The sequence below is a fragment of the Pleurodeles waltl genome, chromosome 12 (assembly GCF_031143425.1).
Source record: "Pleurodeles waltl isolate 20211129_DDA chromosome 12, aPleWal1.hap1.20221129, whole genome shotgun sequence".
NCBI classification, from domain to species: Eukaryota; Metazoa; Chordata; class Amphibia; order Caudata; family Salamandridae; genus Pleurodeles; species Pleurodeles waltl.
The window spans coordinates 216,733,341-216,761,141 of record NC_090451.1 but is presented as its reverse complement, the minus strand read 5'-3'; the positions used below and the strand labels follow the sequence as shown (position 1 = coordinate 216,761,141).

Below are 27,801 nucleotides of genomic sequence, written 5' to 3'. Positions count from 1 at the left end.
ATCACTTCACTTTACTCTACACCACTGCACTCTACTCTGACCTACTCAACACTACGCCACTTCATGCTACGCCTCTCTACTCTACCCTATACCATCCTACTCCATGTCATTGCAGTCTTTGCCACTGCACTTTACACCACTTCAGTATAAGCCAAACCAATCTACTCTGAACAACTACACTCTACGCTACTCTGCAACACTACATTCTACGTCACTGCACTCTATGCCAATACACTCTACACCAGTGCACTTTAATTTGTAACACTCAACTCTATGTCTCTGCACTCTATGCCAATCTACTGTATGCATTCTAACCTACTCTGCACCACTGCGCTCTACACTACTTTACTCTATGCCATTACACTCTATGCCACTCTGCGCAACTGCACTCTACTCTACAGCACCCCACTTTACACCACTCCCCTCTACTCTGAAACAATCAACTCTGTGTCACTCTACTCTGCGCCAATTCACACTATGCCACTGCACTCTACACCCCTCTATTCTTAACCACTGCATTCTATGCCAATGTACTCTACACAACTGCACTCTACGCCACTGCACTCTATGCCATTCTACTCCACTCTACACCTGAGGTCAGCCAATGAGGGAAGGCAGCAGTCCCAGCCTCGTCACAGAGTGGGATGGGGTCAGTGAGACTGCTGACCCCACCCCACTCTGTGACGAAGTGTCACTGATTGACACTCGCCCTGGGCACTTCAGGGCTTAAACCTGAAGCGCCCAGGGAGAGTGTCAATGGGTGACGCTTTCCTCGTCACCCAGGGGAGGGCCTCGAGGCACCTTTGCTGGACCGAGGAGGTCACGCCCATAAGGGTCGTGATCACCTCAGCCCAGCAAAGTTCAGCTCAGGCAGCCAGGAGTCTGCGCAAATCGCGCATGTCTGCTCCTGGCTACCTGACCTGAACATGAAGAGTGTCTGTCAGGCTGACCTTTGCTCAGCCTGACAGATACTCTTCATGGGGTGGGGGGGCGTGGCCCCTCCGCCCTAAAGGACGGGCCGCCACTGCCGAGGGGAATCAATGAAACCATTTCTAGGACACCACAGACATGTGACGTTAGAGCAGCAGAGAGGCTGTGTCAGACTCTCAAAAGAGAAGAGCAATGGTGACAGCTTTACTGGCACAGAACAAGACATCATTACTCTTAGTGCCTCCTCTCACGTGTCCTCCTTTCACATCCCCACTTCAGTCCCTACTTTGGGTCCCATCCATGCTGTCTCGGTCCCCATAACACTTTCTCGCCTGGGATAATTGTGATCATCAGATCACTCCCTTGACAGCCAGAAGAAGCAGATCCCACCTCTTCTTCAATTGAGAACGGAATTAGACTATTTCTTTGCAGCTGTAGCTCAGATTCAAGTCCATGAAGAGTCATAACCCCCTTGAATAGTTGTTCCTTGCCCACACTTAGCATTCCCAAGGTCTCTCCTCAGTAGCTCCAAAAAAACATGCCCTGTAAGACGTTCCCCATTTAACAGCTTTTCAGAAATCTGCAGCAACGAAGTGAATGGGCCTTGGTGCTGTATATTGTCACCTACATAGCCAGCACTCATGTAACACCCTCTGTCATACATAGGGGCCTATTCACAAATCCATTTTGGAGAACATAAAGTAGTACTCCTCTACTACTCTTTTACTTACTCCACGTGTCTGTTTATTTGCTCAAAACATCTAAAATAGGAATAGTCAGGGAACATTCATATACAATTAGTACAAACAGAAAGGACTGCCTCTTCTTTGAACTTTTGCTATTATTGACACTAGAGGACAATTTCGACTGATTCCTAACAATATGTAATAGTCCGTTAAAGAGTCCCCATGCAGGCCACCGTTTTCACTCTGAAACCAAGCTAGTCACTAAGACACGCAATCATTAGGACATACATTGAGCACTAGATGAAGAGAGTTATGAAATACAGGTGGCCAACAAGCATGAAGAACAGCAATAGACATGCACAGGAAAGAAGCTGCTTAGTGCCCAACACCCATCAGCCAGCGGGATCAGGTTGCATATTTTCATAGGAGCACATTTATTCCCAAATAAGGATACGCTTACATTTACGTACCTGCTGCACACAGAAAGTATGCGCCTGTATGCCAGTTGCATAAAAATGCTCAGACATCAGTAGGCTTCTTAGGCTAGGCAAAATAGCCACTACAACAACACAGATCATTGTTCTTGGTCAAACAGCCAAGCTTTTAGATGTCAGTGGAGAATTAGACAGTCCTGCGTGGCCGTAAAACAAGCAGGTAAGTGGTCCATAACAAGGAGACTTGAACCAAAAAAGTGAGACCACCTTTTCTGATTGTTAAAGTGAAACACTATTAGTTCACAGTGATTGCTGTCAGCAGTTAACTTGGTGCACCAGGCATGGAAGCTTTTTAAATAACTTAACACTACTCCACCCACCACCGAGGGTGACTGGTATTCATGGGCAAAGGGGTCACTGTCCTGCCACCCTCCAGGGAGAGGAAAGAACAGGGAAAAAACACTGAGCAGATGAAAAGAAATTACTGCTCCGAGGCTGTGTGCTGAATCTCCTGGGTGAACTCCAGTGAACTTCACAGATGTCCTACTGCGCAAGCGCCAGCCGGGCGAGGTTTTCTTTGACCTGCAGCCACAAGCTACAGCAGTAACATCATCAGAGAGGGAGTGCTGGATTAGAAAGCCAGTGATCAGGTTGCTTTTGGGACGCATAAACAATGGCCCTGGGAGGAGGTGGCAAAGCTCCATTCACTTCAATGGCTGGGGGTGGGGTAGGCAGATGAGGACAAGGAGGGAGTGGGTGGCAACAATCATCACAGAGAGGCAGACTGTAGGAGGGGTGCAGAGGGCCACTGTCCTGAAAGTAACACAGATTTAGTACTGCTTTTGGTTTCACTTTGGAAAAACGCTATGGAGCTGAGCGCCGAGCACAACAGAGTGCTCGTCATCGTGACCTTAGAGGCCTAAGAGAACCAGCTGGAACCTGCTACGGACAACAATTGCACTAGTCGCGGACTAAGAGGTAAGTATGCAGTTAATCTTTTGCCTGCATCGGGGCATCGTCAACCCTCTTCTCTCCCCCAACTTCTACCAGCTACAGTGGGGTAGGGTTCTACTCTGTCTGCAGCTCCTCAGACAAAGGCTCATAATTAACTTGGGAGGGTGAGTGAGTGAAATGAAGGATGGGTGGATGGATGAAATGATGGATGGGTAGATGCATGGATGAATGAGTGAAAGGATGGACGTAAGAATACAAGAATGAATGGCAGGGAGGCTGTATGACTGAAAGGGGGGATGGATGGATTGAAAGGATGGGTTGATAGGTGATGAGAGAAAGGATGGACGGATGGTAGAATGAGTGAAAGGATAGCTCAATGAGCGGAAAGGTAAATGGAGGAGGAGTGGATGGATGATGGATATAGAGAAAGTATGGATGAGTGAAAGGATGAATGTAAAGATAGAGGAGTACAACAATAGATGAATGAGTGAAAGGCAGGTCAGATGGATGTCTGGATGAAAGGATGGATGGATGAGTGAGTGAATGTGAATGGATGGATGGATACGCAAGTGAAATGATGGATGGTTGAGTGAAAGGGTAAATAGAGGGATCTATGAATGGATGGGACAAAGGATAGATGGATGGATGTAATGATGTATGGCTGAGTGAACGAGTGGATAGATGGATGAGCCAAAGGGAGGATGATAGATGGAGGGAAAGGAGGGCTAGATGGAGCTAAAGGGTGGGTTGGTGAGCGAAAGTGTGGAAGGATGATTGAATATGAATGGATCGATAAAAGGGGAGATGGATAAGTGAAAGAATGGATGATTGAGTGGATGGACAGGTGCCCCTGGACCAGTGGCGGGTCTCCTTAAGGGCTCCACAGCTACACTACACCGTCCATGTTTTGTGGTCCATTTTTATTGTATCAAGAGTGAACAAATATTCACCCTTGATATAATAATAATAAAAGTCAGACCCCCTTCAGGTCCAGCAACAAACTGAGGCAGCTAGTGAGATTGTTTGATTGCTGTCTCAGGTGCATGAAGGTGCCTGTGCCAGCCATCGGAGATACTGTTCAGAGCTGCTGAAATCCCAGCACTGTGAGCATGTCTGTGTGACTATGTGTGTGAGTTAAAGTGAGAGAGAGTCAGCGAAGGAATGAGTCGGAATTAGTGAGAATGACTGACAGTATGGACAAGTATATGTGAGAATGGATGTGAGTGAGTGAGGGAGAATGACAGTGAGTAACTGAATGTTACTGTGTGTTAGACAGTATTTCAGAGTGAGTGGGAAGAAGTGAGACAAAGTGGGCCAGATTAGAATGAGTGAGACTGTGTGAATTAGTGAGACTGACTGAGTCAGAGTGAGACAGTAAACCTAGTGCAAGAAAGTATAAGAGTACCCTTCAAGAAAAAGCTCTTTGGAATTCAAGCCAAAGTTTACGCCCCACCACCACCCATAAACATGATCTTTATTTTATCAGTGTTTTACTGGTGCCAATACTCACATATTCATTCAAATGAAGCCACCATAAACGGATGACGTTTATGGGCAGTGACCACCGGATGCCCAGGATTTAGGGGTCATCAGCGTATATGTGAAAGTGACACCGCTAGGATACCAGGGCAAATGTCTGACATAAACAGAAGTGTCACAGATATTGCCCGCCAATATTTAACCATGAAGTAATAAAGCCAAGCCACAGCTGGCTGCAATCCCGATATCCTGAAGGTGAACTGCCAAGAGGTTGCGCTATATGGTGTCTAAAGTGGCTGAAAACCCTAACACCAAGATGGTTATGATACTGTCAACATAATCTGCACCCAGAGATCATAAAAAACAGCGATACAAACAGTCGAGGCTAATCAACAGCCGATAAACTGTTGTGACAGATTGATGTCTGAAAGTCTTAAAAGCTTGCCTTGACAATAGTTTCCAAAATGTTGGTCGCTGAAATGAAATAGGAGGAAAATGCGTTTGAGGGTATAGGCGGTATCTAATTTGTGCCAGCGGGGCTTTTTAAATAAATACTCACTGTGATCTTTTGTAAAGCAGTCCCCACAGCCCTGAGATAAAAGATCTTTTAAGAATCAACAGAGTTTAGGGAACAGAAAATTGTGATATAAGCAGGCACTGGCAAAGCCCTTAGACCTTGCCTGTAAGACCTTTTGGCTTTTCCAACATTTAGCCATCTTGTACAGCACCACAGCTGCCGTGCAGCATAGCTTAAAAAAAAAAAAAAAACTGACTCAGTGATGCAACTGCTTCATTTCATAGGCACCAACACGTGTGCGCCTGGAAAATAGCACAAGTTTCTTTCTTTTTTTATTTACCGATCGCACAATGGATTGGTAAATAAAAATAACAAGCAGTGGCAATGCCAATAGTTCTGGCTTTAAATGATTGTTATATGGTAATGTAAAGCATTACAAGTAAATAGCACGGGAGTGGATATGTATTTGTGTGGAAGCAAAGAACTGTAGAACAATAATGACTGCCCTCCTTCCCATCTGTGCTGCTTCCAGAGAAAAACACCATAAATTACCTTATTATCTAAGACACTTTAATAGAATTACGACAAGTGTGTGCACCTGAAGGTCAAACTCAGGCAGCTTGATAAACAAAATGATCACAGCTGTGTGGAAGGCAAGTACTTTTTTTGTGGAAGCACAAAATGTCTGCCCAATCAAAACTTGTACTCCTGGCTCCCAAACTGGGGGTGGAACCAAAGCCCCTCTCTAGTGATTCTCATTTGTCTGGCAACAGCTGCAATGTCAAGTTACACCATAAATAAAAAAATAATAATAATAAAATAAAATGAAAATAAAAACTATCGCACAAAGTGCTGGTTTAAAATGTAGTGTGAAAACATTGTTTAAGAAATTAATGGGTGAATGGGTTGTGGGTTGTAAGGGGTGTTCTTTAGGGGCATTAAGCCAAATGGCCAGTGGGGGATGAAGCAACATGAGAGTGAGAACATAGGCAAAAGATAGAACGTGGAGCATGGGAGCAGATGTCCAGGTGTAAGAGAGAGCAATACAAGTGCAGGTGGGAAGAGAAGCACATGGGCAACAGCAGTGGAGCACACAAGGGAGACCGCTGGAAAACACATGCACTCTCATGGAGTACTTAAACAGAAAGAACATACTATGTCCCTGAAAGCAAGCTAAGAAAACATAGAAGACAGCCAATCAAAGAGATGGTAAAGAGAATATGCTCCATTAGAGGGAAAAGCACAAGATGGGCATGCTGAAACAAGGGAAGCCATCCAAAGGTAAGCAGGCAAATAAAAGTGATAGTAAAGCCAACCAATGGTAAGCAAATGTAAATGTTAGAAATTGGGTCTCTAGTTGGCAGATGTATGCATCCTGTCCAACTAGGGACCACAGTCCTGGTCAAGTAAGTCAAAACACGACCAAAATTGTCCTGTGCTCACCCGGCGGTAGTTTGGCACAGAGCAGGTAGGCTTATCTTAGAAGGCAATGTGTAAAGTATTTGAGCAATATCTCATACAGTAACAGTGAAAACACCACAAAAAGTACTCCACACCAGTTTAGGAAAATAGATAATATTTATCTGAATGAAATAAGACCACAACCGCAAGAATCCAATATACACAAGTCAAGATATCACTTTTTAGAAGTTTAGGTAATTCATAATCCATAGGAATCAATTATTGTATCTTTTTAGCACAGAGTACCTGGCATGCGTAAAAAATACCGATGCAGAGAAGGTGATGCGTTGGAAAGTAAAACGATGCGGTGGAGGTGATGCATTGATTTTTTTCCTCACTGGCAAGGTGATGCATCGATTACTGCGGTGCAGGGATATTTTGATGCCCAGGGAGGATGTGTGGAAAATCCAAAACAAGCTGGGAGGATGAAGCAGGCGCTGCGTCAATCCGGTGGGCAATGCGTTGCTTTTTCAGCCACAACACAGGCACTGCGTCAATTCTTGCTGGCATTGCATTGATTTTCTGACGTGGTGGATTCTCTCTCCCTGGTGAAGTCTTTGATGGCCCTAAGACTTCTTTAACAGGAGGCAAGCTCAGTCCTAGCCCTTGGAGATCACTTGAAGGCAAAGTCCTTCAAGCAGAGTCAGGGAGCAGCAGGCAGCAGGACAACAAACAGCAGTGCAGTCCTTCCAGAAAAGCAGTCCAGATGAGTCCTTTAGGCAGCGCAGCAGTCCCTATAACAGAGACCAGTTGTAGGTCCAGAAGTGTCTGTTTCGAGGGGGTCACAGACCCAATATATAAACACCCAAATTGCCATTCACTTCACTAATTAGTGGGAATTCAGCACTCTTGGCAGATAAACCATCACTCTAGTAATTAATTCATTACCCCACTGCTGGCGCCTCCTTGATTTTCTAATACACATACTTATGAAGCACATTCTGCAAGAGCTCAGTCTTTGTTACCTGGTATCCTATTCTACATTACAAGAAAAGGAACACACCTTGGAGACAAATGAAAAAATAGTGTGAACTGCCCACAACATGATTAGATTTTCATAATGTTTAGGTAAATTTAGTAAGACTTCCTGGACTGATCTGTACCTACAGGTCAGAACCTACAAGAACAAGATATGCACTATAAATATTTACCTAGGCACCTGTCTGTTCATGGCAATTAGAGATTGTACTGCAGATAATGACATATGAGTACAAGAAGAACTGGACTACTGATAATAAATATAGGTATGTTGCCAACAAATTTTGTATGGGATACTTTTCAGGCCTTACTGAGAAAGGTATTAACGGAAATCTCCAAGAGGCTTGGGAAAACAGCAAAGGAATAATGGAGGAGACTTGAAGCTCTGGTTAGGATAGAAGCGCACTAATCGAAGTCATACTGTTGGGAGGTAATAATGCACCTTTTCAGACTAGACTACTTGATTTCTGTGCAAAGTATAACACAAGATTTAGAGATGAAACAACTAGGAAGTGGTAGGCCGCTGCCATGGCAGAATTTGATCATGGGATAAAAAGCAGACATGTCACAACAGAAATATTATTGACCAGACACTCCTTTCAGTTCATTCAGAAAGATTATTCTTTGGGTCAGAGATAAGGAAAACCTATCAAAGCAGCAAATCGAAGTGGCCACCAGCTTATCTGAATACATTTCGGCATCGGTCACAGCACAGTTCATTTTTTAAGTTCTATTTTTCAAGGTGAACTCAAACTTGTGATTTAGGGTGCTGCCACTATATTAACAGTCTATAAAACCCAACAGAAGCACACACAGATTGAAAATCTCTATCCCTAATATCAATACTAAACTATTCTCAAACATTCTTAATAGATTAATGAAAATACTACCATACCGATCTTGAGCCACATTGATCAGAAAAGTTTCATCGCAAAGGGGCACACAGTAGTACTGACAAGAGATCTTATAGAAGCAACAGACCTAAGTCAAGTCCATCACTTACCATTGGCTGTCATCCCAATTGACAACTTTAGAGATTCTGACAGTGTTAGCTGGCAGTATCTTTGGTATACTATGAGTTTGTTTTTGTTTTTTACCGGTCATACCTTTGTCCAGGTAAACAACTATATTCTAGCCCTTAATATAATAGTTAACGGTTTATTAACAGTCTATACAGAAAGAGGACTACCCCTTGTCCCCCTGACCTTGTTTCAAGCTGGCAGCTAACAATTTTTGTTGTAGTAAGTGGCAGTGAAAGACAGCCCATGTTTGCAAGGACATTTTTAACACCTCCACTCCCACTCCTTCGTTTTAAGCACTTGCTAAATTAATTCAGGACTTCAGTAGTTTGTCTTGATAGAAGGTGACTGGGGCAGGGGTCTGAGCTACTCTGCTTCTTTACTGACTATCAACATCATTTGGCTACACCGATCTTCAGATACCCGAGTATACACAATATACCAACTCATAAGAATTTGGTGAACTTAAATCTAGAGAATGTTTTGAAAGATATTAAAGTTAAAACAGTATCCAGGTATAGGCTGCCTATGACCATGATAGATGTAACACTTTTAAAATTATAGTCGTTACAACAAATTTTAACTTTTGTTTTTACTCAATTCCCTTGTACTTTGAATAGACAGTATTACATACACTTCAATCTATACTAATTCAATGTTTAAGTGCACACATAGAGACTGTAATGGCCTGAAAGAAGATTAGAAGGTGTTAGCTTTTGGGTGGATTGGCTTTTCCAGATGTGCAGCTGTACTGTTGGTAGTCATATCATGCCAGGTCTTGTTCTTGTAAGGGTCATATGCAACTATCAAGCTATAGGATTTATTTTTTGCCTATAATCTCATCTACGAGCAGGTTGTTTTTTATGTTTTGTTTTTATTTGACCGATTTACATCCTCAAGCAAGACAAAAAGGTACATTATTTGACTTTGCTCTGCCACCTGTGCACACGAATGACAAGCATAGGAGCTGTTCAACGCTATGAGCTTCTCCAGGGGCTCTAGCTAGTTTAAAGAATCCTTATGTTCCCTGCTTGTGCTAGCTGGTTTATGTATGAACAGAAATCTGGTAGATGAGCATGGAACAACCTTACTTGGTCAACAACATTTGCTGCCCAAGACTCAGAATGGTCTTCTGTGGTGCAAATATTAGCCAGTTTGCAGCTACAAAGATTAAGACAGAATCTGAATCTCTTGTGGAGATTTTCTTTCAGTATATTGTTGGGGAAAATGGAGAACTAGCGATGCTTTACAGATGTTTGTTGGAAAGCGAAGGGCATTTAATGCTGCCTCCTTGGATGGCATGGTGGAACTGACCAATTAGCAAACATTTGGCATCTATTTATTTACTAAAATCAATTTTCTATGTTTAAGAGAAATCACTCGTACACCGTTAATAGGATACGCTGGACTTCAGCAGAGCGGTACAAGGTGAACCTTGGGGTCCGTCCAAAGATTTCATAATGAAAAGCTGCTTTCACTGATGGCCTGCATTTAGTTTTTTGAGTGCTCTGCTTTAAAGTGTTTTTGGGTGGCGGTGAAAAAGGTTATTAATGAAGTGAATGATCATGAATTGCATTTAAATACGGTCATTTGTGGTAATCTGTCAGACCATCCCAGAAGTAGCAAGCCTGCACTAAATTTATTTTGTACATGGCATTATTAGCTCGAGTCCAGATTAGTGCTAATGTATTCAGTAGATCTCAGCCACGTTTGAGGACTGGATTTGGCATATTAAGGGCACTGCAGGGATAGAGACTGGTGGTGGTAATAACACTTGTGCAGCAGTTTGGCTCATTTAAACGAGTGGTTACAGAAATAACTATACTGTCTTTTATTGTGCCTGGGTTGGGGATGACCAAATTATACCTGGCCCCCTCCTACGAGATGACATGTTACCCCATACTGCAGTGCTTTCTTCAGAATAAGTTTAAAAGGACAACAACATACGTTCTAAAAGAAGGTTCTAAATGACTGTGCACCACCAAATGCTTCTACTGGATTATAAGTGGCAGAGGTACATTCAGATGATATTATTTTGGTGGCATTATGAGAATCTGACAATGTAATATTAGGCTATATTGGGGGGGTGTACCGATGAAGCAATGGGCTGCAAGAGGCATACTGGATATTCTTGTGGCATCAGAGATACCAGTCAGCAAACTGAAATTGGTAAACCGGGTGGTATAGAGTCAGGCTGATATTGCCTCTCTGGGGGAGGAAACTATACCTCAAAGGAATAATTATGGGATTAAATCAACCCAAGTGGCACATGCAAAGACGATGGACAATTCCTGGGCCTTTAACCATCATTCAGTTCAACCGACGTCAAATGACAAGTCATCTTAGAAGTATGTATGCCATAAATTCATTTGACAAGTTAATGGAGGAGCAAAATGATCCAGTGGGGTACTCCCATATGTAAGATGATGGAGTGTAAGAATTACTGAAGCTACAAATGGCCACTTCCAGGTCCACCCAGGAGTGAGATGACAAGGTAGTGGAGAACTACTCAGACCTTGATTACCAATAACAGGTTCAAAGGGGAGTGTGACACCTCAACCAGGCACACCTGGATGCAAAATGCTGATGTGGCCTATGGCTCCAATACCCCTGTCAGTCTCTGTTGACAATAGGGTAAGAGGATTTACTTCTAGGTGCCAATGGGTACTGCAGAGTGACCCTTCTGGCCCAAAAGATGGTGCAATTGTCTTCATCTGACTTATCAGTGAGTGCTCGAACTAGACATCCTGTGAGAAGTGAAGAGGAGGGGGCAACAAGGTCTTGTGATTATCTCAGATGATAAAAGCACTCTGCCAGATCCTATGAGCTTACAGAGGTAATCAATAATTCAAAATCTAAAAATAAGAGACCATTAGAAGTTCACTTGAACAAGAAAAAGTAACTCTTGAATTAATTTCTCAAAAGATGGGCTATGAAGTGCTGAGTGGGGTGGGTGAAGAGGCAGGAAGAGGAGGGGCATAGGAGAAAAGAGGGAGGATTAAATGTAGAACCAGTATGGAGGGAAAATAGGAAAGGGGCAAATGAAAATCAAGAACAAGGGGGAAAAGGATGGAGAGGGTGAAGAAAGGACTGGACAGAGGATCAGAAAAGGGGAGCAAGAGATAGGGGGCAGAAGAAGTGGACTGGGACATGTCAGGTGAATGAGAAAGAAAATAAACAGGGGTAGGTTGTGTATGTTTAAGATTGATATGTCAGGGTCACCCTGTACATTACATGGATATGCCCCTTCTGTATGTCTTTGAGTCATGTGTGTGTGCTGAGGCTGGGGCTGAGGTGTACTGGTTCCGCCAAATTTAAAACAGTGCATCTGGTGGTAGTGCAGATTGGTGCTGTCGGGAGCCCACTATTTTGTCTACAGTTCACAGATGCAACAGCTCGACAAATTACCATGTACAGACCTGCAGCATATGATTTTTCACCAACAGTAGGCAATATACTCAACTAAACTTTTTTGTAGGACACTACAACTCAGTCTGTAGGTCAGGGCTGCAATTGCCACTCCCCGGCCAAGCCGGATTCCAAGTAATATCTATGACATCACCAACGGACTAAGCATGCCCTGCCACATGGACACTAGACAAATGACATAGCAAATGAACTGCAACTGTCAGTGAAGTTTCAGGTACTATTAACTGGAAAGTGCCTGCACTTCACTTTGGGTCTGCTGTATGGGAAACTGAGTGACCAGCATAGGCACTTCTAGGTGTGGTCTCAAATACCTTTAAAGGAAGAGCACTAATCCTTCTCCTGATTGCTGCACTTTCAAATGGAAGTGTAGCAGCACTTCATGTTAGGGCTAATGTGCGTTTAATGGGATACCACCAGCACTTGTTAGCGAGACTGCCATTATTTTAAACAAAAAGACTAGGCAGGATTTGGCTCACCCTGGATAAACTGGTGCTGTGTAGTGGGATCACTATCTAGACAGAGCACCCCTCCTGGAAAAGGACCCGCTGGACATAGCTGCATGTGTACCTGAACTAATCTTTGTGGTAATTCACATATGTTTTTACCACTACACTCAAATGCAAACCTCCTAATATTTAGCTTGTGCTTGTTTTTGTGTCACGCAGCTTTACCAAAGCCAGATATTTGTCCTCTCCAACAGTCCCACCACAGATAACAAAGGAAATTTTATTTACTTCCAGAATCTGCCTTTCCCACAAATTCCAATCTTGCAGCACAAAAGAGAAAAAACCCTAATAAAGTAGGTAAGCCTGGTCTTTTATTTATGTACTGGCTGTGGTGCTAGCATTACCATGAATCGAGAGGAGTATGTGCTTTTATTATAGTGGCAATAGTACTTACCGACAGGGGGTATGATGTTGATGGCTCCCGGGGAGCTCTGCTCATCCTGATCACTGACTTCCTGCTTGTTAAAAGGGTTGAGGTGGGCCTGACGAAAGCGAACCAGTTTCTCATCATATTCCATATCAGGGCAACCTGTAAAGTAACAGATACATGTGAGAGACGAAAGAGTGCAACTGACACCAATCACAGGAAGTAGAAGTATCAAGCTACTAAAGCTTATATTGAAAGGACGCTTACTGCATGGATGAGGCCAACATATACTCAATGGAACCACCTGAAACAGGCAGAGCAACAGTACTGATAGGAGAGGAACACACATAGTATAAGGACACAACATCATGTTAATTCTGGAAGATGCACCAAATGCATGAAAAATACTACACCTACAGAAAGTTTATGGGGCCTGTAAATGTTCAAGGCTTACATAAAAAGGGTCCTAAAATGCATTCCTATGAGCAACTGAGGCATGCAAGAAACTCCTTTTCTGCAAGGGGACTAGATATCCTGCTTATGTAAGTAATCATTGTAGTTCAGACAGTAAAGGGACAGTGAGGCATCCCAGGATTCAGGGCAGACACATGGCATTTCTCTATTTCCTAAGGCATGCATGAATGATTTGTGCATAGCAAAGAATTCCAAGCTTAAAGCTTAAGTCAGACGCAAATAGCTTGTCCAGTCCTGTTCTTGTCTAGTTCTTGTGGTTTCACGTTTGTCTTATTTTATTATAAACTCCAAGCATGAGCCTGCATAGAAAAAACAGATCTGGTAACCAACTAACGTCAACATGGGCCATTTTGCAAATTCTGTGCCATCAAGACCTGTAATGAGGTAATCATATTTAAAAGCAGGGCCTTTTCAGGATCAAACTCAATGGGGTTTCCACATGTAAAGTTAATCTAATCTGTGTAAATATGCATGAAGGCAGAGGGATGCATTTTGGGAGGTATAATCAAGCACAAGACAGTGAGCGGTGTTCATGAAAGTAAGTGCTTGGGTCCACTCTAAAGCAGGCAGTAGCCTGAAGGCTTTTAAGTTCTCTCCTTAGCCACCCCAGACATTTCAGATGAAGCATTTCTTTTCACATAAAACAAATCATGGTCTGGAGAACAATTGCATACCAAAGAAATTTTAGGGATATAAACCAAGGGAGAATGATGTGGTCCAGTGCATCAATCTCCCTACATGGACCTCTAACTGAATTAACATAACAGAACAATTAGGGTAGGGGTCTTTTCAGTCACCACATGCATTAGTCTTACAGGAACAGTAACCCTCACTCACCATTGGTTGACATGCTTCATCATCGGGCCATGCTCCTCGTCAGGCCGGCACTGCAATGCCTGACGGGCCCTACTAGAGGGCTCTTTGCCAGAGATCTTTTTTAAAAAGGATGCCAGTAGTGAGTGGAATCTGAGAGGTGCTGGAAGAACTGCTAAAAGTGGCTAAAGGTGCCCAAGAAAACTATCTGTAATGCAACCTGGCACCCCTGCCAAGGTCAAAAAAAAAAAAAGGGGAAGTACAGAAAACAATGATCTGGTTCCCTACCAACAACTAAATTTATGACTGCCATTTTAATAGAGATTTAGATATTATGGGACTGTGTGAGGTATTCCCTACACTCCAGAACTACTAGTCATGGTCAACATGTTTCTCACCTAATGCAGTCACACGGATCAGGTGGCAATTCTCCGGGACCTGTTATTGTGCCTAACACTCACTAAGAGAGTAAAAAACTCTATTCCTATTGCCTATGTAAGAAATCACTGAACTCTTACATTGGAATCATAAACTTCTGAATGTGGAGACCCTTCTAGGTCCGGTACATGGTCACCTTGGGGAATCGCATGGATGCTGGCCACTCTTCTATCAAGACAATTTAACTGAAGAGTGCTGTGGTCAGTCTGACCTACCCAGAGCTTTTGCACCAGTAAGATGTGCATGCTAAGGGGTTGGGAGGTTTGTGTGATGGTATAAAATAATGCGAAGGGGTGTGGCTGCCTACAACAAGAGGTGCCCTTCTGCAGCTGTGGCCATTCGGAGTGTTCCTTAATCTGCTGCTGGGAAGGGTGGAGAACTTATTTTAGATGTTCATGTTCTGAGTATATTTCCATTTCTAGCTATATGAAAAACAAAATGTGAGAAGTACATTTAAATTGACTGCCTTGCTGACTATAGAGGTAAGCAAGCAATGCAAGTTTGCTTCTGGCTCAAGCTAAATGCCTGCCAGAGCTTTGGCAAAGCAAACTGACTGGCCTGGCTATGGCTGAAGGCAAATGTTTGGCTCACCAGTTGTATGGAAGAAAAACCATGGGTGAGTCTGAGTTTTCTTTTAACCGTGAACAAATCAGTCTTCTTGTACTGTTCATTTAATGTTAGGGTCCTTACAAATCTTATATTTTTTTAGGTTTACATCTTCTTTATTGAGTTTCAAAAGATACAAACAATCTCCTTACCTACAGCCACAGGCCGGTGAGGTGCAACAAAGGGCATGGGAAGGTAACTGGTGGAGAGAGAAAACTAGGCGGGTAGGTTAGCAAGAAGGGCCAGAAGGTATGGTAGAAAGGGATGGCAAGGGGAGAGGGTAGGGATCCACTTGACAACTCCCATTAGTAGGACATGCAGGATGTTCAGGCTGAGGGGTGGGGAGTACAGGATAAGTCATCACTCCTACATCTCAGTCAGTACTAAGTTCTTTGTGCGTGAGGCTGAGCACCCTTAGATAGGCTGGACAAGTTCCCTGAATTTGTGGGTTAGAAAGCGTATACAGAGCCTCCAGACTTTGTCAAAATGTGGCAGTTTACGGTCCACTACCTCTGGCAACTTTTCCATGCCAAGGAGTTCCCATAGTTTATGCTGCCAGACCAGCCGTTTCGGTGTCCTGTCTGTACCCAATCTGGATAGTATGACTTTTATTGGCTGCACAGAGAGGAAGAGTAATAGCCCTTCCCTTTGCTGACCATAGGGGTATGTCAGTGTGTTGGGAAGACCCAGTAAAATGTAACTGGGGAGGTCAGTGTTGTACATCTCGTCAATGTCTGTCAGGACATCAGTCCAGTATTGTTGTAATTTGGGGGGGTCCCAGCGAAGGTGTGTCAATGTGCCTAAATGTCCACATTGCCTCCAGCAGTTATTGTTCCAGCCCTGCTTCCATTTAACTATTCTAGCCGGGGTGTAGAACCAGTAGTCCATGATTTGAAGTAAAGTTTCCTTACCAGATGCACTACAAGTGGATGTGCGGGCTCTTTGTAAATATGTCAGATCACTCCTTAGGGGTAAAGGGGCGCTCACGTTCTAATTCCCATCCCCGCTCCGCTGATGGTTTGGTAGGTGCCATCGGAGCATTGGAAGGCGTAGATGTAAGAGAGGAGGCTTTTGTCAATGGCAACATACTGCCAATATGTGCTGGGAGGGAGGCCACAGTTAGATTGAATCTGTGCAAAGTGCAAAGTCCATAAGGCCATATTGGTCAAATAGGTCTCCCAGCCTCTTACAATTGGCTTTTTGCCACTGTGAAAATGTGGTCTCCTGGACAGCCGGAGGGAAGTCAGGATTCCCAGTGATCGGTGAGATGCAGGTGGATAGCTTCCAGGTCAACTGCGCCTTGACCCAGGTCCCCATCATCACCCTAACTACTGGAAAGATATAAATCCCCAGCAGCCGATGCGGCCTGGGTAGCCAAGGCACCTTCCAGATGTGGATACCAGCTATTACCTGGTCTATAAAGCACCAGTGCTTCTCAGTGCAAGGCCTAGACCACTCCACTAAGTATCTGAGTTGCGCCGCCTGACAGTACCGCACCAAGTGGAGAATGCCTAGGCCACCCTCCGTCAGCATAAGGTATGCCTGTTTCTTTGCCATGCGTGTCTTTTTACAAGCCCAAATGCAGTCTTCAACTAGATGTTGCAGCTTAAAAATTACTTGGGGGGGGGGGGGGGAGGGAAATGCAGAGCATAGAGTATTTTAGTTAGTAGTGTCTTTTAACCGCCGTAAGCCTTCCCAACCAAGAGAGGGAACTTCCTTTCCATGACTGTAAATCTGATTGTGTAGTGGAAAGCAGTGCAGCGGATGGGTTCCGCTGTATACTTTGGTGTGGGGTATATTTGCAGGCCCAGGTATACAACCCCGTAGGTGGCCCAAGGAAAGGGAAAGATGCACTCAAGCTGGAGTTAATCAGCTCTTGGGATGGTAGGGTTAAGAGCCTGTGATTTTTGGAGGTTTACCTTAAAGCCGTAGGCTCTTCCAAATGCCTCCAACTCCTGCATCAGTGGGGGGAGGGATGTGAATAGTTGTGTAAGAGCTATTTTAATTTCATCTGCGTCCAAGGCAAGTTTATGTTCTTGCCCCCCCATGGTGATGCCACTTATGTGTGGATGTCTGCGTACTCATTTGGCGAATGGCTCCATACAGAAGGCAAAAAGGAGTGGTAACAAGGGGCATCCCTGACTAGTGACACAGGCTACATCGAAGGATTGCAACACTAGCCCATTGACTCAGACCGCAGCCATACAGCCAGTGTAGCTGCACCAAATCCAGTGTCAGAATGTAGCGTCAAACCCTATCTTGGCCAGAACCAACTGGAGACATGGCCATTGCATGGGGTCAAACACCATTTTTAGCATCAACTGAGAGTAGGAGCGCTGGCACAAGAAAGTGCTGAATTTTATCAATAAGGTGGCAGAGACATATGGTATCGTCGCTGCAGCGCTTTTGGGAATAAACCCAGACTGGTCAGTGGTCTACCAGGCCTTGCATATAAGGGGCAAGGCGGGCCACCAATATACTGGTGAAGATCTTAGCATTGACATTTAACAGACAGATACAGCAATATGAACGGCAATATGAAGAACAGAGGTGGTCTTGGCCAGGTTTAGAGAGCTCTGTAATGGTAGCTGCTTTCATAGTTGCTGTGAGGGAACTGGCTGTGCTAAAGGTGTTATAAAGGCAGGCCAGGATGGGGGCCAGGAATGCTTTATCAAAATCAGACGTGTAGCCATCTTGGCCAGGCGCGCTACCTGGCTGCAGGAGTATTATGGCTATGAGCACCTCATTTGGACGAATGTCCCTAACTGTAAAGCATCATCTCCAGGGATGCCTTCTGTAGGGACCTGTGCTAAGTAGGTTTCGGCGTCCCTAAGCACAAGTGCTTCCTCAAAGTATAGTGTAGAGTAGAATTGTTCAAATTCCTGGGTAATTTGCTCATCCTGGTATAACATGACGCCCCATGACCCCTCAATTTCTGCTATTCTTTGTTTGTTTGAATAGTTGAGCACGTAGGTGATGTGCCAGAAGGCGCTCTGCCTGTTTGCCCCAGCATAATATTTTTGTTTAGTATGGAGGAAAGCATATTCTGCCTTATCTATGTCTAGGGCCTTAAACTGTGGGCTGTCATAAGCTGGCGCCATACTTTATGGGAGCGGGATTTCTTATGGGACTCCTCCAATTCTCTCACTTATCCTTCCAAGCGAGATCACTTATCTTTTCTATCCCTATTAAGCCAGACTGCAATGGCTATGAAATTGCCATGTACTACTGCTTTCAGGTTGTCCCACAGTAATGCAATGGGAGTTTTAGGCATGCCATTGGTGCTGAGAAAGGTGCGGATGGTGTCATTAATTTTAGATACGATGAAGTCATGTTAGAGGCTTATGACTGAGATGCAAGATGCGAGATTGTGGTGTGGAGTCTGGAATATGTAATGTGATGGAAATAGGTGAATGGTCAGAAAGGACAGCCACGCCAATGTCCAACTATGTGGTAGCTTAAGTAAGGCACGACGAGGTATGAAACATCTATCCTGGCATATGTTTGGTGGGCTGGTGAGAAATAGGTATAATCTTTTACAGCTGGGTGACGCAATCGCCACATGTCTACCAGCATAGCCAATGGAGGCTCGTATGCATGAGTGCCGCGTCTGCCTCGTCCTCTGAATCGATCTGTCCAGGAGTGCGTCTGGGACGAGATTACAGTTGCACCCTATAAGAATATCTGTGTCAGGGGAGGCCATAACCCGGCCCACCAAATCCAGGAGGAAGGCCTCTTGATGGTCATTTAGACCACAGATGTTTGCAAATTTGAATATGTACTCCTTCACTCAGATGCACAAGGATACTAGTCTGCCTGGTAGCTTCACCTGTATCTGCACAACTCGACCCAATAGGAGGGTGACCAGCAGAATCAGCACCACTGCCGGATTCCCTGGGCTAGAAGATAAGTATTGGCAGTCAAACCAGCAGGACCACAAGCATTTCCAGTCTACTTTGGGAAGGTGGGTTTCTTGGATAAGGCAGATGTCGCATCTAGAATCTAAGCATGGAAAGAAGCGGCAAGTAGTTTACGGGAACACTGAGGCCTCTAACACTAAAGCTAAGTTAGAGTGTAGAGGATAGCTAAGCTATCAAGGTCTGGCCGAGCAGCACTGCGGCCTTCCCATTGGGCCTGTCTATCCATCATCACCTGAGGTGAAAGTATCAGTACGTGAGTTGTCGAGCCAGGAGAGAGAGGGGATAACACAAAACAGTACTACTGAAGCGTTTCCTTCCTGGGAATACAATGAACAGGATAGAAGGGGTCCATGTTGTTGGCGGCTGGCTATATCCACACAAGATTTGAAGTATTGGTGGAACTCCCCTGCTTGAAAGAAAAAGCATTAACAAAGAGGGGGCGTGGCTGCCAGGGCTTTCTGGGTCTGAACTGGGGGAGCACCAAAGGCTGCACTAATTGAGCCAGGTGGCCGGTAAGTTAGGAGGAGGCAGTCCATTCTTTCATTAGTCGTAGTCAGGGTCTGATATGCTGTCTTGGCAATGAAACTGGTGCAGCAAAGCTGTTCTCTCCTTGTGGCTCTCTGTTTCTGTGGGTTTGCCAAGATGCTTTTTTTCCTGAGTGGAAGGGAAGGTGTGTCCTGGTGGACAAATGCAGTGGGCCAACAAAATGTCCTTTTACGCAAAGTCTGGTGCCACATGGCGGAACAGATGACACAGTCTTCCAGTTTTCCAGAGTCCACCTGAAGGGAAACCCCTTTAATTCTTATAAAGGAGCGCTGAGATCTATTTTCGAGGTCTTGCAGTTCTTATTGTAGTTCTTCATTTTTGTCACGCTGTTCTAGTAATTCACGTCGGTGATCGTTGAGTTCCTCTTCACGTGAATGACTGCCCTGTTCCAAGGTGGTCACCCTTTGGCCCAGCTCTTCCAGGTCTTTCTTGATGTCCTTGACATTTGTTGCCATGTCTTGTTTGAGGGCAGCAATGTCCACTCTCAAGGTGCTAAAAATGTTTTCCAAAAAGGCTTGCATGAGCAGTGCATCCTACTTCCAGCGGTCTGTGTATATTGCATTTGCAGCAGAGGGCCCTGTAGATAAGGAATCCCAATGCTGTTCAGCTTTTTTTGGGTGGACGCCTTAGAGAGCACGTCATGTAGGGTTCCTGTTTTTGTTACTGTGGTGGGTGGCCATTTTAACCCCGGGACAATGGCACTAAAATGGATGGTGAGATAGCCCAAAGTTGATGGTCACCGGCCACTGCCAGCCTGGACAGTAATTTTATATTTTTTAACAATTCTGTTACACGTTTTAACCTGCAAAGTGGCCACTACATATGCATGGGCTCTTGGAGCAGAAACAGAACACCTCTCTTGCTTCTACTGTCGCGTAGGTTCTCATTATCCTAATGAGACTACTGGATTTGGATGGCAGAATCACTTGTACTGCAGGGAGTGAGGCTGAACCCGCACCACGTGACGCCTGTCGGCCTAATCCAGGTTTGTTCTGGCTAACTAGCAGTGCCTCATCTCCACCCAAGAGCAGGGATGATTGGGGCAACCGGGCGCATTACATACATGACTCCTCAGCGGAATCGTGGTCACTCAGATCTCATCCATTTCTCTCAATTACGTTAATCTCACGTATGCAAGGACAATCAGAGTAAAGTTCAAGAAGGTTTTATTGAACTAACTGCATCTTAGATAATAAAGCATGTTTTGCAATAACTAGGACGATGAAGCACAATACGATTAAAATTGTGACAAGAAGAATAAAACACAAGAATAATGCTACCATACAGTCACTAAGGTTTCTAGGGATAGTTCCTACCTAAGCTATATTAGAGCACAGCATGTTAAGCTCTAATTCTGCCTGTCAGGTTCCCCCTGGGGATACATTATCCCTCATACCTGAGCAAGAGCCCTGCAGTCTACAAAAGTAGCTGTAACAAAGCAATCAGCATACAGTTGTGGTCATCTGGATGGAATCTCCCTCTAACGTACATGGGTCAAAGTAGGGTTTTAATATGAAAACATCTGATGTTCCAAGAAAGGATCCCCATGTAGGAGTGTTTATGTTTCTGTGAACATTGAAGACAAAGCATACCACTTTTGTCGGCAACCCATCTTACTGCAGCCTTGAGAAAAGCACAGAGCTTGATTAAGAACGCAGTGCTGACCTATGTGAAGAACAGCTAGATAGAGAAAATAAAACAAGACCGCAAATGTGGCTAATGTTAAAATAATAAAACAAAGCTGAATAAAATATATCTAGGTTAAAGTGCACAGCGGCATGCCTAGTTTGCTAAAATAACGCGTATAAAACTATAGCTAAAAATGGCTACACAACACTACTACTCTTTTAGTAATTGCCCAACAATATATAAATGTGCCTTGGTGCTATTTTGAGGGCTAGGTTGTGTGCATCTAAACCTACAGATAACCTTGATCCAGCACTTATTCACAGGTAAAAATGCTACCTTCACTAAATTAACTTTAACACCTATATATTGTCTGAAACATTGTCCCTTGCATACTCAAGAGACTTCAAGCCACACACTTACTGTGATGATGGGTTGGGGATTGTTTTTGGACTCAGTTATATTTGGTCCACTATGGTATGCATAGACCTCTTGTTAGTTGTTCTGAGGTCTACAACAATATCCAGTGATGTTAAGTAGCTGTGTAATTGTTGATGGCAGTGAATAGACAATGTGAAGACAGCCTTCCATTTGGATAGAAAGGTAAACAACTAATTTTCATACGCTCCATTCAGATGTTGAAAAGGAGCTCTGTGTGTTGTTTCTCTGGACCTAGGTGGAGCAATTACCAAGAAGGAATTATTTCTAAAGGTGGCTGTGATAACAGTGGGGGGGTGTGACTATCTGTTTTGTTTGGGGGTTTTGGCAAGACTGTTCCAACAGCTTTTGGTAAGTACTCTATTCGGGTATTAAGGGATAATTAGGGATCTGTGACTTTTAAGAGGCAGGAGGACTCAGAGTAGAAGTGAGCCTTGGCTTGCAGAGCCACTGGGGGCAAGGTCTGGAAGGATGGAGTCCTGGCTCCCAAGCACACCAAATGGCTGGGGGTGGTGGGTGATGGATTCACTTTCCCAGCTCCAAAGCGTCTGATAATAGTGTCCAAAAAGAAGTGTGCTGCCAGAGTTTCAAGAGTCCCTGGAACAGTATGTGAAACATTTATCCATTCCAAATTTCATTGAACATAGTGCCTGCCTACATTCACGTCGTACAGCTGCTGAACCAAACTAGTAGAAGAGGGCATGCAAAGTGGAAGACAGGATCTTTGCCACAGGAAAGATGCACTTGTGGTGAAAGCAGGACAACAACAACAACAACAACAAAAGTTATTCTCAGGCCAAGCAAAAGTAGTCTCAGACTAAACTGCTTGAATTTCTGAAATTCAGCCTGCAAGGGAATATAGTACATAAAGCTGAAGTTTTCCTTTTCGAGAACGGTCTATTGTTTTATCCTGGCAGATGTAGTGTGAGATGGCACCTAAGGTATATGAACTCAGCAATATCCTTGCTAGGTGTAAGTTGTACCTGGACAGGTAACATAGCTGCTAATGAACTATCAAAAACATCTGCCAAGTTATCACAAATAAAGAAATCAAAGTGACTCCTTAAACCAGCATTGGAATGAATTACAGACCTCGTAGTTTTCTCTTCAAGAAGTGTAGCCACTGGCTGAGTCCAGTGTTCACACAACTGATGAAAAGGTACACTCCAAGAGGAAGAAAACAAACCCATCATAAGCAGTACAACAAGATGTGAAGAATTACAAACTGTAGTACACAAGAGTTAAGCCATAGTGATTGTAAAAGTGAAACCCGAGTCTGAATTTATTTTCACAGTTAAACTGAGATACTGGTGACAGCCTATTTTAAAGAAAATAGCATCTATGTGGTTTTGAACTCAAATAAACTAGTTAAAACATTGCCCTGCTCTAATCCTTAGACCCATTTCATTCTATGGAACTTGAACTTCATACGGCTGCCGTCCAACAAGAAACCCAGAATCTGCCGTCTTCTACCTCCCAATCTCACTTCATGACAACAATAGGCATATTAGGACTGAAAAAACCTTTGATATGGTTTAAATTCAGTGGGTTGGAGAGCGATCATAAAAACTGTATTTGCCACACCACCCAAAGGACTCACCACCAGTCATTCACTAAAAGGGGTCAACTCACAGTCAGTCAGTCAAGTGTCTGGTCCTTATGGGCTTCCTGTCACCTGCTTTCAACAACAGTCCAGATGATTGCACACTATTTCACCATGTACCCTATGGCTTACAAGTGCAGTTCTACTTGCCTGGATGCCGGTTCCTTAACACCGGGTTCACTGAATTACAGGTTTTAGTTCAACAGCTTTTTTGAGCTTGGTACCACTGCATCAATGAAGAAGTCAGATTATCCGAATGATGTGTAGAGACCTCAAAGCTGTTGGAAGTATAGATCAGAATGCTTTCCAGACAACCAACATGTAACAAGAATTGTTGCAAAGATCCTGTGGGAGAACCGTTGTGTCTAGAACCCTAGTTTTGGAATTGTATGCGGCAGTCTACTTAACCGTCTGTGATCTATTAGGAAGAAAGGAATAATCAACTTCAGGAGTTGGCCTGAGATGAGACAATAAGCCAGGATCTGCCGGCAGACTGTATCCAGTGTTCAAAAAATCCTCTTGCATGGTAAAATTTCAAGCTTATTTTTTAATGAACCAATCATTTTTAAAGTTTCTCCCTCTGCTTACTGTGTGCCTTCTACATGTTTTTCTACTTTCCATCTGTCATGCTGTCCAAGCAGAAGAGCTCACAGGTAACCTTGGTCACTGCTCCCTTCTCTCACCTCGTGAGATTGAAGCACTGTGAGTAACAAGAGGAGCTATAACATTTGGTAAGGCACACAATACATTTTGTGCTTGGGCATCTTCCATTTCACTAAAAATCAAAAAGACATTGAATATTATTAAGTCTATACTACCTTCAACCCCTCCTCTTGGGCATTAGAATCTAATCCAGAGATCTCTTTTGAAAAGAAACCTGCAAAAAAGATGGTGTGTTACCGCTTAACCCTTGAAAGACCTAGCTCCCAAGCAAAAAAGTGACTTGTACTGAAACATAATTATGTCTATCATACTTTTAAAACTGGGCGACAACTTTCTTTTATTTGAAAAGCATTGAAGTCTTGTCACAGTTATGGTACTATCATCAGCTGAGCTTGCAGCTGGCAGGCAGACTGTAAAAGTAATTCAAGTGAAATAGCCACAGAATGTTCACATTACTTACTGTCGGATAACATGCTAGCAAATATAGACAAATGTAGGAAGAAAGTTGAGGACTGCGAGCAACCAACAGCATTACAACTCCTGACCAATAAATATCTGCATCTTTATACATAAGGGGAGGAAGTATCAGTGACTATGCACTAAGAACATTTGGAGGACATGTTTTCATTACGTAGGGTGACACAACTGTACCCTGATGAGTTAAATAATGCACCCTAAGGAAGAGGTGAAATAAATTAAATATTGTGCACCCACAAGAACTGTCTGAGGTGGAATGTTGTGCTTAAATATGATGGTCCGAGATGCAGCCCTACATAATTTTCAGTGCCTGAGATTAATTAAAGGATTCCACCTATCATTTGTGTATTTTCTTCAGTGCAACAGGTTTGCCCAGACATGAGTCCTGCACTCACTCTGGCATAATACTCAAGCTACACCCAACTGAAGAGACCCAAATAAGCCAAAACCAGACTGGCATTGCTTGTTTCCCCATCGAATGGAGACCAGACCTAACAGTTCGGGCTGGACTGCTCCTATTGAAACAGGACCAAAACGTATGGCTGCTTCCTGCCATAGCATGCACTGTGGGCAAAAAGACAACACGGACTGTGATGCAGTTGTGAGTAATTACCAGGGGCTGAGATTAATTCAAGCAATCTGCCCATCACATCTTTATTCACATGTGAGCAGTGCACTGCTCTACAGTCACTTATATGTAATCCCACATTTCAGTCAGGTCTGGCGGAGTTCCACATTTAACTTGCTAAGAGTGGGTTCGACTTTGTCAGGCCCTGTGGCCACTGTATTGTTGAGAGATCACTGACCCAGGAATCTTCACTTTTCTATGTTTTCTTCTCCAATAGGCTAAAGTCTTTCTGAGTTAACTAAAAACATATGACGCCGGTTCTGTCTGATAATTATAAAGTAGTTCAATTTAAATATGGTGTAGTTCATTGAAATGCCTGGTGTTTATTCGATGCCACCTTTAAAGAAAACAACAAGTATATCAAGTAATGTTTACATTTCTTCAATTGAAAAAACACTACTGTTCAACTCAAGGGTTGAGGGTATTTGATTAAGGACAAGCAAATAAGTTAAGTTACTAGACCTGCAGGTCTGGAAAGATTTTTCATAATTTTTCAAGTCCTGGTACCAACTGTCACTGAGAGAGTTAGCAAAATAAGGACATTGCTTCTACCAGCTATGATCCAAATATCCATCAAGCAGACAACCACATTTCATTAGCTAGCCGTGACTGGAATTAGGTTGGCAGGGGGCTGCTTACCATTAACTTGCAGTTTAGATGTAGGGTGAGAGGGCCAGTGGGTTGTGTCTCTCAACTGCCCTGTCTAAACCTACTTTCATCACTACTGATTTAAAGCTATTTCAGGTCCATCTTGCTTGGTCCATCAGGCACACCTACCCACAAAAATACAAATAGGATTGGGACCCGATCCCTAAAAGTGCGTAAAATCTATATGCATTGCTGTTGAAGGCCTCAGACTGGCCTTTTATGAGGTTGCCCCTTAGGAAGAAAAGTTAAAACTCCAGTGTGTGAAAATGTGTTTGAGGTGTGGTGGGGAAAAGGTTTACTGCTAATGCACCAATGTCCATAAGAAACATTTGTCACTACAGGTGCCAGCAACGTGGTACTGGCAGCAGTACTGTCACAGATGATAGATGGTCAGTAAATGGTCACCGGGCATGCCCCAAGACAATTGCAAGGTGCAGAAGGATCATTGAGCTACAGAGAAAGGGGCCCTGGCCTGCTGTTGGTGAACGATCATTTTAGTTATTTCTGGGTACTGGCTTATCACAAAACTCAGCTGCATATATTCAAATAAGGAGGAGGTCTAGAAGGAAGTATAACATCCAGAAAATCACAGTGGGTGTTGACTGCGATGGAATACAACTTTGAATCGGAATATGTAAAGATGGTGAGTAATTTCGTAGCTGATTGTTAGTCAAGGCTGACAGTTGAGGATATGTTGCATGCAGAAAAGGAGAAATTGAGTATCTGTGGGAAAATGTTTCTGCAATGTGATTGGATTAACCCACCAAGGAACATGAGAGATAGGCTGGTTAGGATTGCACATGAGGGACACCTGGGAAGAAAGTAGATTGACATAATTTTTTCTGGTGACCAAACATGGGCTGTGAAGTTGAGGACAGTGTGAGGATTTGCTATGCATATTACAACAGTGACAGTGACAAAACAAAAGTAGACAGACAACACCACTAAAATTCAACAAGTTACCAAGAATGTCAAGGGAGAGATTGGTCATAGACTTTACTGGAGCAGTAAAGAAACTGGGAGCAAGGGATCAGTCCCTGTTGATTTTCGTAGATGACCACAGTAAGTAGTTTGTGATAAAAGACAATGGATCAGGTGAACACAAGCAAAATGATAGTTTTTTAAAGAAAATGTTTTATGTAGGTAGAAATACCCAAGGTGCTAGTGGCAGATATTGGGGTACAATTAATCTCCAGAGCCATGATAAAATTCCTTGAGAAATTTGGGATAACACATGAAAGAGTACCATTGTTTAGGCCGCAAGCTAATGGTCAAGTGGAAAGGGTGACTCAGATGGTGATGGACAACATACAGTTATATCCTTAGCCTAAGGATTATCATGGTAGAATAAGTTAGGCTAAGTGATTTGGGCATAATTATTTAATCCCCATTCTATGACAAGGTTTCCCCTTTTACAGGCTCCAAGGAGGAGAATCAGCCACAAAGGGAAGCCCATCTGTGGTTACGCCAAAAGGAAAAGGTCAGGGTGGACAGAAAGAGTATGAGGAAGAGTATAGCAGGTATGCAAAGAGTGTGTAAATGAATTTACAATACAGGGAAAGGCGTGAAAATCAGGCATTTGGAATGTGGAGATTGGGTAGATGTGAAAAAGACACAGGTGTAAGGAAGGGAGAAAGTAAATATTCCCAGCCTCAGAGAGAGATGAACATAGAAAATGATGTTCTGACATTGGAAATAACAAACAATGGAGTTTTATTAGCATTTGCAAGGTTCCAGGACAATGAAGGTAGTCAAGGATCTTAAACTTTCACTAACCCGGTAGTGTACTCAATTAATTGTGCTACTTTTAAGGGAAACATGTGTTTGTGTTTTAGCTGTCAATTTTGAGTGTTTTTCTTCTATAGATAGATGTGTCGAGTTTATACCAACTGTACACACAAAAAAAGGGAGCACACTGCCTCACACTCCAGCATAAAATAGCCACAATGCATCATGGTAAATGCAGTCATTAGATTTAAAGATAGAGACATTTTTCAAAAAGTCTTTCACCTTAAGTAGGTGCAGCAAGTGCTGTATCTCTGGACATGTGTTTCTGGCTTTCAGCAGTCATCAGAAGAGAGAAAATATATCTGAAGGGGTTGCTTGAAATGCTGCTGAACGTCTTCACAGGTTTTTGTACCACTCAGTAGGCATACAGGTG

General features: G+C 43.5%; 1 protein-coding gene and 1 long non-coding RNA gene across 3 annotated transcripts in view; one reads left to right on the top strand and one right to left on the bottom strand.

Moving 5' to 3' along the window:
- The window catches only part of LOC138268595 (uncharacterized), a 227,632-nt gene that overhangs the window by 126,749 nt on the left and 73,082 nt on the right, over positions 1 to 27,801 (top strand). The gene's annotated exons all lie outside the window — the stretch shown is intronic.
- Positions 1 to 27,801, bottom strand: part of DEF8 (differentially expressed in FDCP 8 homolog) — a 155,313-nt gene that overhangs the window by 124,377 nt on the left and 3,135 nt on the right. For both annotated transcript variants that reach the window (XM_069218409.1, XM_069218410.1), the window contains exon 2: positions 12,788 to 12,922. In XM_069218409.1, coding sequence (XP_069074510.1) covers positions 12,788 to 12,911 — 124 coding nt within the window. In that variant the 5' untranslated portion in view covers positions 12,912 to 12,922. The remainder of the gene's footprint in view (positions 1 to 12,787; positions 12,923 to 27,801) is intronic.